This window comes from Callospermophilus lateralis, chromosome 4, assembly GCF_048772815.1.
Source record: "Callospermophilus lateralis isolate mCalLat2 chromosome 4, mCalLat2.hap1, whole genome shotgun sequence".
Lineage (NCBI taxonomy): Eukaryota > Metazoa > Chordata > Mammalia > Rodentia > Sciuridae > Callospermophilus > Callospermophilus lateralis.
The window spans coordinates 120,309,307-120,324,871 of record NC_135308.1 but is presented as its reverse complement, the minus strand read 5'-3'; the positions used below and the strand labels follow the sequence as shown (position 1 = coordinate 120,324,871).

General features: G+C 35.1%; 2 protein-coding genes across 5 annotated transcripts in view; both read left to right on the top strand.

Moving 5' to 3' along the window:
- Positions 1-11,597, top strand: part of Cpm (carboxypeptidase M) — a 68,307-nt gene extending 56,710 nt beyond the window's left edge. For 2 of the 4 annotated variants that reach the window (XM_076853090.1, XM_076853092.1), the window contains one exon: positions 5,204-9,526. In XM_076853090.1, the coding sequence (XP_076709205.1) occupies positions 5,204-5,446 (243 nt within the window). In that variant the 3' untranslated portion in view covers positions 5,447-9,526. Of the gene's footprint in view, positions 1-5,203; positions 9,527-11,524 lie in introns of those variants that run through there. The other 2 variants (XR_013091135.1, XM_076853091.1) reach the window with 2 other exon arrangements.
- Positions 617-1,257, top strand: LOC143397082 (transcription elongation factor A protein-like 8). The gene has a single exon (XM_076853089.2). The coding sequence runs from the start codon at positions 733-735 to the stop codon at positions 1,081-1,083; it is 351 nt and encodes a 116-aa protein (XP_076709204.1). The 5' UTR covers positions 617-732; the 3' UTR covers positions 1,084-1,257.
- Positions 11,598-15,565: the final 3,968 nt, after the last annotated feature.

The following is a 15,565-nucleotide window of genomic DNA, read 5'->3' as shown; positions in this document are numbered from 1 at the left end:
CAAAAAAGAATCTTTTTCTACTGAAGTTATTTCATAAAATTGGAAGAAATGAACATCATACCAGATGAGCAGACATCAACACAAAGACACAATAAACATGAAAGGAAACATCACACTTCCAAAGGAGAATGACGATTTTCCAGAAATAGACCCCAATTTGAAGGAAATATATGAAGTACCTGATAAAGAATTAAAATGATTATCCTGAGGAAACGCAATGAGATGCAAGAGATGATATATAAGAAAAACAATTCAGCATATAAATGAGAAATTCACTGAAAAGAAAGGAAAAAATGAAGAACAATCAGATATGTTAGAACTAAAAATTTCAACTAATGAAATGAAAAATAACTTTCACAAGAGACTAGAACAAGCAGAAGAAAGAATTCTTAAATCTAGGGACAGATCTCTTGAATTTAGTTAGCCAGACAAAAAAGAAAAAAAAAGAAGAAGAATTTAAAAGAATGAGGAAAGTCTACAATATTATGGGATACCATTAAGTGAATAAGCATTCTCATTTTGAGAATTTTTGTGAAGAGGAGAGGAATTGAAAATTTATTTCACATCTCCGAAGCAGCTCGCTTCTGCTGGAGAAGGAGAAAAGTGCCCTGGATCCTTTCAGGATTCTTGGTCTTTGGAGCGCGACAGAAATTGAGGTGACGGAAGAGGAAGGAAAATCTCCTGGATCCCTGCAGGATTAATTTATTCCAAAAGGAAATAATAAAAATCAACATGCAAAAGTCTTGTGAAGAAAATGAAGGAAAACAGAACATGCCAAAGGCAGAAGAAGACCATCCCTCCGAAGATGTACCACAGGAACCAGAAGGAAACCCTCAACCTTCCCAAGAAGGTGTAAGCCAGGAAGCAGAAGGAAACCTTAGAGGAGGGCCTGCACAACCTGGCCAAGGATTTAAAGAGGACATACCTGTTAGGCATTTGGACCCTGAAGAAATGATTAGAGGAATAGATGAGTTGGAAAGGCTTAGGGAAGAGATCAGAAGAGTAAGAAATAAGTTCGTGATGATGCATTGGAAGCAAAGACATTCACGCAGCCGCCCTTATCCTGTGTGTTTCAGGCCTTGAATTCCTTTTTGTCTGATATTAAAATCGAGCCCCTGCTTTCTTTATGTTAGCATTTTCTGATGTATCTTTGACTTTCATTTTACTTTTAATTACATGGTGGTATTGTTTTAGGTAGTTTCTTTGTTATCAGCATTTCATTGGATTTTGGAGTTTGACCAACTTTCCAGGTTTATTTTTCAATTGGAAAGTTTCACACATATGCACGGAAATATGTTCATTCTGTATGTACAGTAAAAACGCAACAGGTTACAAAGCAGCATATTTAGTATCAGCTCACATATGTAGGATACAATTCCAAATTGTGTGTGTGTATACATACATACATATCAAACTTAACTGTGCTTATTTCTGTGTGGTGTGAAGTTTTGTTTTTGTTTTGCTTTTACTTATATGTATTTTTTAATGAATACCTTTCACACATACAAAGAATTGAAGATTTTTTTAATAAGTAATAGTTGATCAAAACTAGTTTGCAACTAGCTTGTAAGGGCAATGGGGGCACCTAAACTCTTGATGAAATAACTATAAAAAGGAAATGTAAACCTCAAGTTACCTCTGGATTTCTTTGCCAGAGGAATAAAACTGGCAATCATTACAGAAAAAAAAAAAAAAAAAGAAAAGAAAATTTATTTCACAAAATAATAGCTGAAAATTTCCCAAACCTTCAATAAGATATGGACATCCTGATTCAAGAAATTCAAAGGATCCCAACAGACTTCCATGTTTGGCATATTATAGCCCAAATATAAAAAATGTAAAACAGAAGCCTAAAAACAGCAAGAGAAAAAGCATCAAGTCACATCCGGATACATATACAGCAGATTTCAAAGAAATCTTATGGTTCAGAAAATAATGGGAGGATGTATTCAAAAATACTGAATAATAAAAACTGCCAACCATGATTTTATTATACCCAAAATTATCCTTCCAAACTGATGGAGAAATAAAGTCTATTCCAGATAAACAGAAACTAAGGGAATTCATCACCACTGAACCAGCCCTATAAGAAATACTGAAGAGACCTACACTAGAAATAAAAGGATGAAAACTATCATCGTGAAAACATACGAATATACACCACTAACTAGAAGAACAGATACACAAAATGGACCAAAACCCTAAATGTTAAATAGAAACTGAAATTACTAAAAGAAAATGGGAAACAATTCAAGACTTTGGTGTAGGCAATGGAGTTAAATCAAACCAAGGAGCTATTGCACAGCAAAGGGGAAAATCAGCAGAATTAAGAAACAGCCTACAGAATGGGAGAAAGTATTTGCAGACTCTTCATCTGACAAGATATTGATATTCAGAATATATAAGGAACTCAAAAAGCTGAATATTCAAACAACAACCTAGTTTTTAAAATGGACTAAAGAACTAAGCAGACTTCTAAGATGTTCTACAAATGGCCAACAAGCATAGGGAAAAATACTCAATCTCACTAATCATCAGGGAAATGCAAATCAAAACCACAAAATGTTATCTCACCCCAGTTGAAAGGGCTATCACCCAAAACTGACAAATGCTGGAAAGGATGTGGAAAAAAAGGAACTCCTACACACTACTGACAGGAATATAAATGAACAGTCATTTATATTCATGGAAAACACTATAGATCTAAAGGTGGTGAAATCATTATACCAAAAAGATACTTGCATTTCCATGTTTATTGCAGTACTATTCACAACAGCTAAAATGTGGGATCAGCCCAAATGCCCTTCAGTGGATGAATGGATAAAGAAAATATATATATATATGTATATACACAGTGGAATATTATTTGACCATAATACAATCTTTTCATCTGCAGCAATTCAGAGAGAACTGGAGATCATTATATCCAGTGAAGTAAGTCAGACACAAACTCTAACGCCACATGTTCTCACTCTTTTGCAGAAACTGACAAGTCAGCCTTCTAGAAAGGAAAGGAATAGTGATCATTGAAGACTGAGAAGTCAGGAGTTGAATGGGAAACAGAAGTTCAGTTAAGAGGCACCAAAACAACGGAGGAATCAATTCTGGTTCTTCTTTAGCACAGTAGGGTAACTATAGGTTGAAACAATCTATGATATATTTCAAAACATCTAGAAGAGTACAAAATCCCCTACACATAAAAGTGATCAATGTTTAAAAAGATGAAAATGCATACTATTCTGATTTGATTATTATTCCATATACATGTATCAAATTACCATAATATACCCCATAAAGATACACAAATATTATATCTAAATTTATAAAAACAAATAATGTAGCAAAAGTACTTCTGAACTTCATGGAATACCATTTAACACCCATTCCATAAGATACAATTTGTATCATTACAAAAATAATTGAGGAGGGGAGGTGTAGCTCAGTAATCAAGTGCTTGCATAGTAAGTACGGCCCTAGGTTCAATCCCCAGCACTATGGGGTAGGGGGCAAATAGATTATGACAGTTTCCTTAGAACAAGTAAAATTTGATCCACAAATTTTGACAGTATATTAAGCAAGTGATAGGCATAGTTTGCAGCCCTTTTTCCAATCAATTGAAGTAAAATCTCGATTTTTAATTCCATTACAATGTATGTTTCTGAGTCATTTCTTCCCAGGACAAGAAAGCATGATCTCATTTGAGTCTGGGTAGGCTTATGTGAGTGAACTAAATAAGTACCTAATTTTGTTGGCTCGATGGTACTTTTACCTCTTTGATTTTCTCCAAAAAAAAACTTCAGGATTTTGCTTTGCTTAGTGGGACCAAGGCCAATTGTAGCAGTCCCATTTTGTACAGAGCTATTCCTAGAAGAAGGTAGTCATCTCTTCTGTAGTAGAAAGTGGCTTTGTATTTCATTATTTCATCTTTAGGACATAATGAGAGACATGGTTTTTAGTTTGTGAAACTGTAGAATTGAAAGCCTTTCTGCTCCATGTTATCCCCATAGTGCCCAACAGTGGGGCTCTGTGGAGCTAATCCTCTTCCTGTGAATCCCTGCTGCCACTGAGAAAATGAAAAGAGCCTGAGAAAAACTTCAACTAACTGTGAATCTTTGTCTTAAAAGGCCCTTTATTTTTCCTTCTATTTACTATCCATCCTATGAAAGAGTTTCTCTTATAGTGAATTTTATTTTTATGCAGTCTCATTAATAAGCCATATTTTTATAGAATAGTTACGAATTGCTCATTTTCCATTAGGCAAATACAGTACATGTTAGCTATAGGTATTATTAGTTCTAAGACAAGATTGGAAGACAAGACTTTGGAAGTTGAAATAAATGGTAAAATACATCCCAATTAGTGGTTCTACAAACGACTATGTTCACCATTCTTTGCCTTCTCCATCATATACAATAAAAGCATTTCTCAGTAGATATAGCCTATAGTTAGTTTAGCATTTGTCATGTTAGTTTAGCATTTTTCCTGGGTTTTTGTTTTTGTTTTGTTTTGTTTGGTACCAGGGGTTCTTAACCACTGAGTCACATCCCCTGCCTTTTTTTATACTGAGTTGCTTAAGCCTTGCTAAGTTGCTGAGGCTGACTTTGAACTCATGATCCTCCTGCCTCAGCCTCCTTGAGCTGCTTGGCATACAGGCATGAGCCACAGCACCTGACCTTTCCTAGTCATTTCTTTCATCAAAAAAGCAAATCTAGCTAAAGATTCAGACTTGTGAACAAAGTCAAGTAAAATCAAATCTTTTTGAGAAAGCAGTATACTTGTACACGTAGATCAGCTGCAAAAAAAAAAAAAAAAAAGGAACGAATTGAGAGAATAATTTTAATAATATTAATATCCAGTAAGGACATAAGTATAGACTCAGGACAAAGTGAAACAATCAACTCTCTTTCCACACCATGAAAATGAGAATCGGTCTACAGCTTCGTTCTTTCTCCTGACTTACATCACCAGATAAAGTACCTGTCTCTGCTTTTATTTCATTTTGTAACTCTTGGCATCAGCATTAACTATGACCTATGTCAATAGGCATTGAATAACTCATCAATTACTGGCCTGGAAGTTCAGTGGGTTGTTACCTGCATTGCACAAAGGCTGCATTTTAGGGGTGGCTATCAGTGTTTTTCTCAGTATTGACACCACAAAACATCTGAAATCACTCATACAATTATTTCTTGTTTCCTCTCAGGTTACAGTCCCTGGACATGATCCACATCTCACAAAGGTGGTTATTCCAGAGAAATCCCAGAACTTCAGTGCTCTTAAAAAGGATTTTCTACTTTCATTCCAAGGGCAAGTGGATTCTATCCTAGTATCAAATCTTTCATGCCCAGTGATTCCTCTATACAAAACATTGCAGAGCCTCTCAGCTGCAACAAAGCCTAGTTTGTTCTTGTTTTTGGTGACTCTTTTGCACATATTTTTCAAATAAAGTAAAATGTGAAACTCAACCCCCATCACCACCTGGAATCAGGGATTACTCACTCCAGGTGACTGCAACTCTAACTCCCTCACGGGATCTCAACTGGATAAGCTCCAGTCTTCCCTAAGAAGAGAAATGGATATTTCCAAATCCTGCAATAAGTAACATGTGGTGATAATGAAAGGAATGATTCAGTCTTGGATGACAGATGGAAGATACCTGCCTATCAAGTACTGCCCATTTACAAATTAATCTTGAAGTCGTTGTAGAAATGTGTAATTTAAACTTGAAAAGTAAAACAGAAGTTCCTGCAAGGGGTGGGTGGGTGGCAGGGGGAAGAGCTAGTCATCTATTGCAAGAGCCAGCTGACTATAAATAACAAAGATGAACATTTATTGATCACTTACTGTATAAGAGACCTTGCCATGAGTACTGTTTGTGGAGACAGTAATAATTACGGAAGAAATAAGACAATAGTTTTGCTGATGTTCTAAGAAGATATGAGAGAAAACAGGTAAACATGTCTCAGTGGTCCAAGAAATATAGCCCTGGTGGGATAAAAGGTTGTGTCTACAGAGTCTCAAAGAAACATGTCAATTAAGGAAGTGTCTCTCCTTCCAGAGTTGGTGTCCCTGCCTTTCTGTACCAAGATGCCACAATCCTGTGATGATGACTACCCCCAAATGAGCTTCAGATGCACATCCAACTAACTGCCCACTAGACTTATTCACCTGGATGTGACCTAGAGATGCCTCACATTCTTCATGTTGAAAATTGAGCATAATTTTCCTCCTAGTGCTTTTCTTCCTACTACCTTCTGTGACTCATTTACTGGTATCGCCATGCCAAGAATCTGAGAGTCATCCTTCATACTTCCTCTTTCTTCCTCATCTCCTACATTCTGTCACTAAAATTGTAAACTATCAACACTGATTCCACCCTCTTCTCTCCGTGGCAGTTAGTATTGACGTGTAGGCCCTCTCAGCTCATTTGCACCCCTGCAACACTTTCCCATTCTAGGGTCTATCCTATGCATAGCACTAGAGAAGGGGGATACTTCAACAGTCAGCTGTTTCTATTTCCTAAGCATGTCACATACTGTATTGTTTGTGTCCCCTGTATCTGGAATATCATTCTGACTCAATACATCTTATTTCCTACTCCTCCATTAAAATTCCAATTATCAACTTCACCAGGAACCTGTTAGTGACCAGGATCTCACAAAATTCCATTCTACTCCTTCCCAGGCAATCTGGGGATAGAGACCCTTCCTCTTTGTGCCCCAGAATAAACTAGTTATCTCTATTATTGGATTTACACCACTGTAATATGATCTTCTACTTCATGTATGCCCCGCAAATAGAGTATGTTTTCTACTTGTTTGAAAAATTCATTTTTTATATCCTCAGAGCTCAGCACAAGTTAGAATAATAAATGAACAAAGGGTTCCAGTAACCTGCTATTCCCAGACCCTTCCAGAAACTATAAGGCTTTTCATCCTTTTATGAAACTATATCTTATGGCAATCTCCAGCTCACTGGTAACAATGACAAAAATGTTTTCATGTGTATTTCAAGAAAATTCCAAATACAGGACTTTTACTTGTGTTTATTGTAAGATTTGTAGTAAGAGTATTTTACTTGTTAATGATACCACAATCTATATTTTCTTACCAGAAGACAAAATTTTTTGCCATTAGCAAACAATTTGAAACTACTGTCCTTTACATAAGAAATAAGGAGGAGGAAAAGGATCCACCAAAATGCAGTCACAACTCTGGTGGGCAGAATTCTTAAGAGTTGTGTATTGCTCATGAAAAATGAGTTCCCTTGTTTTAAATTGAAAATTTTGCAGGATCTGAAAATAAAACCACACTGCACTTGGTACATGATAAAGGCCTGAGAACCACAAAGAATTGAGGTGCTACATGGGCATTTAGGTGCCAAGCTTATTCTACATGCACAAAACTGCACAGGCTGATATCAATAGTACTTGTGAACTTTTAACCACTTAGGTAATAACCTGAATATTTTAATCATTTTTTAATTTAAATAAGCAGTAATTTATTATATACTTAAAGGTATGGATTAATAGTACCAAAACTTTTTGGCATGTTACATATAAAAGCATATAAGACCAAACTTGATTTATTATCAAACCTTAAAGGTTTTCAAGATAGTTTTTAAAGGAGCATAAACTAAAATCTGAATTAGTTCATGACCCTTAATATAAATTTCTTCTGAAATGTTTAAATCAAAGATTTCTACCAAAATCAAATTTTAAATCATTAAAAGATAAACAGGGTGTGGCTCAGTGTGCTTAGCATGCATAAACCCCTTGGTTCAATCTCCAGCACACCTTCCCCCACAAAAAAAGACAAAACACAACCTGGCACTCTGTGATCAGACCAGCTCCCCAAACCTCCCTAACGCCTTTCCCACTTTGTCCATACTCACAGACGCATAGATATGCTCCTCAGGCTCAAGTTCAACTGTAATCCTTCTATGGTAAAAAATGTGATAAAGGAAAAAAAAAATGTGATAAAGGTTCTGAAGATAGGAGAAAAATGCAGGAGTTATAGGAGCCCTAATTCACCACACGTTTAGTTACCTAAACTAGACCCCTGCTGGACTGCAAACTGGTAGGAGAAATCATACTGTGGTGCCATTTCTGATGCTTGTCCAAGTGAGGGAAGGATAATTAATATTCAGGTTGACAAATATTTTGAAGGCAGCATAATACACCTTATTAAAGGCCAAATCTTTGACTGAAAACCAAAATATTGGTTACCAAGAATGATCATCTAGTAATATTAAGGAAGCTTTCATGAAGTGTTTAGCTTTCTCATGAGCCTACTCAAATGGTGATCAACATTAATATAAACCTAGATGGTAGGGAGTATTTTAGAGAAATGTTAAGTCCTTGCAGACAAATGTCAGTGTTGATTTTGGTGCTTAATTTATTATATTCAGAAAAGCTGCTGAATGTATCAGAAATGTTTAAAAGCCTCTTCTCAACATTTCTGAAAGTATTTCTAAGAAATACATTGTGTTTTGTTCCAAAAGCAAATTTGTATTTGTAATGTTTCTAAAATGATGTAAATTAGTTTTAGGTTTAGAAAGTATAAATATCTTATGAATTGAAAATATATTTTCCTAGGGAATCCAGAAAAATAAACATAGTGTATTCTCATTACAACAGGGGCTAAGTTGCTCAAATTTGGTTCTTATTCTGCATAGTAACAATACAGTTGATGTTTATGACAAATCACATTTGTATCTTCCTTGTGACTTTAGGTGTGGGGAGGGGAAGAAAATTATGATGGCCAGATTAGCTAAAGAGCACCAAGAGTTCCTAATACCTAAAATAGAAGCCTAGGTTTGCTGTAGACTTTACATTTATCACTAATAAGCAGATACTATATGTATTGTTCAAACTTTTATCATATTTTAGCTTATGAAATTACAGTCTTCTATATATGTTTCATAGCTGTTTTATAAGCTTCCTCAGTGACTTTCTTTTATACTATAATTAAGAATTTATTAAGGGCTGGGGATGTGGCTCAAGCGGTAGCACACTCACCTGGCATGCGTGCGGCCTAGGTTTGATCCTCAGCACCACATACAAACATACGTTGTGTCTGCCAAAAACTAAAAAAAATAAATGAATATTTAAAAAAAAAAGAATTTATTAAAATGCACAAATTGTCTAAGACTGTAAAGTTTATTGCGGAGGGGCCATGACTACCTCTAAGTTTAGTAAATTTAGAATATTTGATTCTCAATAAAGGATATTCACTCAGTGATTATTGTTTCTTTCCACTATCTTGTTAACAAATTGCAAGTGTAACAAAGTCCACATACTAGAGAAAACCATCAAATAAACCATCAAATAAACCTTATTTACCATCAAATAAACCCTTTGGAAAATCAAATTTAATGCACTTTTATGTGGCAACAATATTGTAACAACTTCAAAAGTCCACATGGTTGTTCTGGAAAAAATTTGTATGTTGTTTATATTATATTCCAAATTAGCTTATTAGAATGAGGCAATGTATTCCACCAATAAAATGATGGGTGAAAAGTGCACCTTCTGGTCAAAAATTGGGGGGCTGGGAAGTAGCACAGTTTAGAAGCACTTACAGGGCCCTGGGTTCAAACCCCAGTACAAAAGAAAAAAATCAGAATTCTAATACATTAGTGTAGTAAAGAATCTGAGAAATCATGCAGAAAAAGAAATGGACTTCCCAAATATATGTAAGCATGAAACCATTTCTTAAATAATGTATCCTACTACTAACTCCTTGAACAACCATTTCTAGATTTCCAAACATTTTAGGAAAGGCTGATACAAAGACTTTTGTTCTGAATAACAGATTTGATTTTCAAGTGCTTTTGAAACACAGAGCATAATTGTAAACAACAACAACAAAAAAATGGCCTCCAATAGGAATTGGAAAACAGCTTAACCTCAATACAAAGCCTATTAATATGGACTTTAATCATATGACAGAGGTTGGGTTCAAGTGCACGTCTGCCCTACAAAACATGCTAAACAAATAGTTTATGAGAGACATGGCTGAGTAAAAACAGTTAAATTAGTTACCAACTTCTAAAAAGTGGTATCTTAATTTAGAAAATAAACTGGGAATAATTTTTTCCATTTTCAAAAGAGAATCCATTATGGTGTATTAGGAAACCCTTAGGCAGAAGTTCCCTGAAAGATTTTTGCTAGATTTGAATATTTAAACTGATGAATATGAACCACCAGCCCAGGAATGTTTAATATCCACATTTTAGTAGTGACAAAAAGTCCTATTTGTGAAAAAAGTTTGTAGCTATTTATATTACAAAACCCTCTCCCCCAAAAGCAGAGTAGAGTTTAAAATGAAATACAATTTTAAAATACTAAACACGAAGGAAAAAGTTAAAAGTCTAAGTACCTCATTCATTTTGGGATGGTAGAATTGATTTAATTATGGGGCTGGGGATGTGGCTCAAGCGGTAGCGCGCTGGCCTGGCATGCGTGCGGCCCGATTCGATTCTCAGCCCCACATACAAAGAAAGATGTTGTGTCCGCCAAAAACTAAAAAATAAATATTAAAAATTCTCTCTCTTTAAAAAAAAAAAAAATTGATTTAATTTTCCCATCATTACTTCTTATTTTTTGTGGTGCTAGGTTTGAACCCTGGGTGTCATGCATGCTAGGGCAAGCACTCGGAACTACATTCACCATCAGTCCCAAGGTTTTCCATACACTGCTGCTTCTGTAAGAAAAGCAACTGATTTACATAGAACCTCAAATTTTATACCCATCAGTTTATATAAATGACCATTAGCCTTCTCACATATTATTCCCGGAGTATACTAAAATAACACGTTGGTTGAAATTTATATTTTTCCTAATTGTCCTTCGACATTGAAGAGTAGTATTTTTATGCATTTTTTTTAAACTGACAACTCACACATTATTTTGATTTTTCTTTTTGTAATATTTATTTTTTAGTTGGACACAACCCCTTTATTTTGTTTATTTTATTTTTATGTGGTGCTGAGGATCGAATCCAGGGCCTCACACGTGCTAGGCAAGTGCTCTATCGCTAAGCCACAACCCCAGCCCCATTACTTTGATTTCTAAGCTAGCAATTTTAACTATTCTCTCAGCACTTTCAAGATTCTATGATTAGTGGCTACCTGAATTCAGGCTTCTCAATATGATGCTCCTGCCTTGCCATGAAGTCCTCAACTCTGGAGATCTGCTCTTCTCCTATGCAGTATTTAAAAAAAAAAAAAAAAGGGCTGGGATTGTGGCTCAGCGGTAGGTAGAGCACTCACCTCACATAGGTGAGACCCCTGGGTTCGATTCTCAGCACCATATAAAAAAGTGAAATAAAGGTATATAAAGGTATAAAAAGAAAGAAAAGGAAATGGCAAAAAGATAGTATTTTTCTATATATAGATTTTTTAAAAAAGCTTTTTTGGTTGTTAGAATTCTGACACATTATGAACTCTCAAAGATCAATTTCCTTAGAATGCAATTATTTGTTACAAAGCCTTTTTTTTTTTTTTTTTTTTTTTTGACTAGACATGAAAAAAATCTTCCTCGGGGCTGGGGATGTGGCTCAAATGGTAGTGTGCTCGCCTGGCATGCATGGGGCCAAGGTTCGATCCTCAGCACCACATACAAAGATGTTGTGTCCACTGAAAACTAAAGAATAAATTAAAAATTAAAAAAAAAAAGAAAGAAAAAAGAAAAAAATCTTCCTCTTCAAAATCAGAAAACTGAGGTATGTTTTCAATGCCAATCAAAATTCTCTACTGAATGCTTATGGTGTACAGTGCATTTTATCTAGCAGTTAGGGGAAGGTCACAAAAGGATGTCACAACCTGTTATGGAGAGAAAATATAAAGGAACATATTGTGAACAAAGCTGAGTTGAGAGAATGTATAAAGAGCTACTCAACTGGGTTTTGGGAACTAGAGTCAGGAATGGATGCAAGAGAATACTATTAATCCACAATTTATCATAAATGTCTATTACCTGCCAGAACCTATTCTAGGTCTATATGTGTATCATACTTGCTTAGGTTGCTAAGCAAGCAAATCTGTGATTTTTGAATTCAGCTTTCCCACTAAAAGAAGCTTATGAGTAACATTGGAGCAAAAAGTATTGAAGAGAGAGCACCCATTTCAGAGTTCTGAAAGTCTAAAATATTATCAAGCAGAACATCACATATATTACCCAACAAGCAGTCTTTCTCAGTAATTATATCAAGGATGCCATACTACAGTATCTGTAAAATTATCTACTTAAAAAAATGGGAAAGATAAAAGGCATTGAAGTAGCCTGGGAGCATACCAGTGGTAGAGTGACTGCTTAGCATATATGGCCCCTGAATTAATTTTCAGCTCAGGCACGCATAAGGGCACATACATACACACACACAGGCATTGAAGACAATTTAGGGAGATGTTACTATGACCTTGAAGGAAGGCCCACAATTAACAATGGGTGGCAGCCTGAGAAGATGTATACCAAAAATAAACCCACACACAAGTATTAAAATTTAAGTAATAAATAAAATTCATCCAATATTATGGTAATTTTAAAAATTAAAAAGATGAAGTTTTGAAGCTAGGAAGGTGAAAGACACCATTTTGATAAGTTGACATTAAGTTTTTAGGATATTTAAGTAGTTACTCTGAAAACCATAGCAATGAGGGATTGAAACAAGAGGAAAATCTTGTTTTTCTAAAATACCAATTTTTTAAAAAGTTAATCTTTTTTTTTTAAAGAGAGAATTTTAATATTTATTTTTTAGTGTTCGGTGGACACAACATCTTTGTTTTTTGTATGTGGTGCTGAGGATCGAACCAGGGTTGCACGCATGCCAGGCAAGTGTGCTACCGCTTGATCCACATCCCCAGCCCTAAAAAGTTGATCTTTAAATAGAGATTTTTAAAAAAAGCATAGAATTTAAGTATGTTTCAGTATCACCTCTTCCCTAAAAAAAAAAAAAATTGCTCTCATTTGCCCAAAATACTTCCTAACAATATTAAAATACATCACTTCAAATGTATTACCTGCAATAAAATATTGAACTCTCATCTGCTTATTGCTTCAGTTTTTGCTTATTTGTTGCTTTCCATTAGTCTACAATTTATTAACATATGCTTCCATACACCTTCTCTAGCAAGTGCTTTCAAATATTTATCTTTATAAAGCCTTATTTGTAAAAGCAAAAATTCCCTTTCGTAAGGGCTGCAGATGTAATTCAGAGGCCCTGATATTCATCCCCACCACCACATACACACAATCCATATTAAATAATTGAAAGCAAGCAAAATGATAGAAAATATGGACACAAACTTTTAATTTATTTCCCCCAGTGCTGGGAATCAAACTCGGAACCTCACACCTCACACATTAGGCAAGTGCTCTACCACTAAACACACCCCCAGGCCGCATGAACTGATATTTTTCAAGCTGAGGACATTTTTTGTAAACACTAAAAACCAAATTAGCATCCAACCATAAGCTTTAACTATAAACTTTTTACAATACAATGCCATGATTAAGTTGGCAGACCCACACACTAATTAAAACTTATTAGAAATTGCAAAAACCTAAGCTAAATATTGCCAAGAGTAACCCCTCTGGGTGTAGGGCCCACATACTCTTGCCAGCTTCAAGATTCAGGTCCCAAGGCATTTAATAAATTTGTACTAAACACCTAGATCAACACATTACCATTAAAAAGTTCCTGGCAGGGCTGGGGATATGGCTCAAGCGGTTGCGCGCTCGCCTGGAATGCGTGCGGCCCCCACAGAAAGCCAGGCACATGCCTTGTCAGTGGTAGAGCACTTGACTCACATGCACAAGGTCCTGGGTTCAATCCCAGCAGAGAACGTTTACATAGTCATACATGACCAGATAAGTAAAAAGGCAACTATAATTGTTAGATCATTCACTATTATTTATTAGAAACCACTTAAGCCAGACTGACCCAAGTGTGCAGCACTAAAGAAAACAGCAATTTCTACCCCTACTAACCTGCAATGTTTGATCTGTCTCAGAGACTCCAAAGTGCAGTATACTTTCAAAGTGGGATGGCATAGTGACTCCAAAAAGAACATTGAGATCTGTGCCTCTGATTACCCATACAGGCTATTATGAAAAATTGCATGCAAAATCCAATAATTACATTCTTGAAACCATTCTTAATAGTTTATTTGTAAATCAATAAATAGTATACTAAACATAAAAATGTAGAGACATTAGTAATCAGTGTACATACGAAGGATTCCACTCTCAAGGATGAATGTTGAGTAAACAGAACTCACTGCATACATATAAATGTGTGTCATTTACGAACTCGCCTCAGAAAGGATGGATTATTCTTAGTTCTTCCCTAGTCTTATAAATTCCAAATTAATAAAGCTTTATTGTGTTTTGGAACTTCCCTAAAGCTAAAGTAGACATTTGTTTGCTACTTATATATGTATACAGATGGGTAAGTCACGGAGGTATGAGTGATTCTGTTTTTGAAGTTTAAATGAACAATGTATTGTTAGTAGTTGGCTGTACAAAATTATCCTTTGGTTCCATTCTAAATTTATAATCCAGGTTTATTAATGCCCTCCTTTGAGTATGTACAATTGTCACACATGGGGTAAAAATAAGTACTTAAGACTTTAAATTAAATTAAGGTGATTATTTTTTCTTAAGATTAATTATAATCAAGTTACTTTACCTAGACTGAGAGATAATTTTAGAATTCAAAGCTCTGGCCCTGTCTTTTTTTTTTTTTTAATATCTTATTTATTTATTTATTTTTATGTGGTACTGAGGATTGAACACAGGGCCTCCCATGTACTAGGCAAGCGCTCTACAGCTGAGCCACAATCCCACCCAGCCCCTTCCTTACCCTGTCTTTCTTGAAGAAAAGTGATACACAATTTCTGGATAATTCAAAGAAAAGTTACAACCTTTCCAGCTGGTTTTAATAAACAGTTGTTTATCAAACTTCTGAATTTACTGGTTTCTAAAACAAGCCTTAAACCAAATTCTGAATCCTAGGAAACTATTAAGAACCATATAACCTAGTCCAAAAGGTATTTCAAAGTATCTTAGAATCACTTTTCAGCTTGTAGGAAACAGAGGCTATAGAATAAGTTTATTTTTATTTACATAGCACCAAATATAACTATTAACTTATGAAAGAATTTTAAAAGATCAGAAACTTTCAGAGTATCTAAAAATTATTTTTTGGTGCCAGGGACTGAACCCAGGTACTTAACCACTGAACTACATCCCCAGCCCTTTTTATTTTTAATTTCAAAACAGAATCTTGCTGAATTGGTGAAGCTGGCCTCGAACTTGCAATCCTTCTGCCTCAGCTTCATTACTAGGATTACAGGTGTGGATCACCACATCCAGCAGAGTATCTAAAATTTAAATATTATGTTTCTTATACATATTTTTCTCCTTACATGAAAAGTACTAAGTAATTTCATTTAAATGTCTTATATTTTTTTAAAAAAAGAAAATTAGGTACTTCTCACTTAAGAGAGTTGAAATTATTTAAAATAAGGGGTGAGGGTAAAAAATGAGCTATATATATCT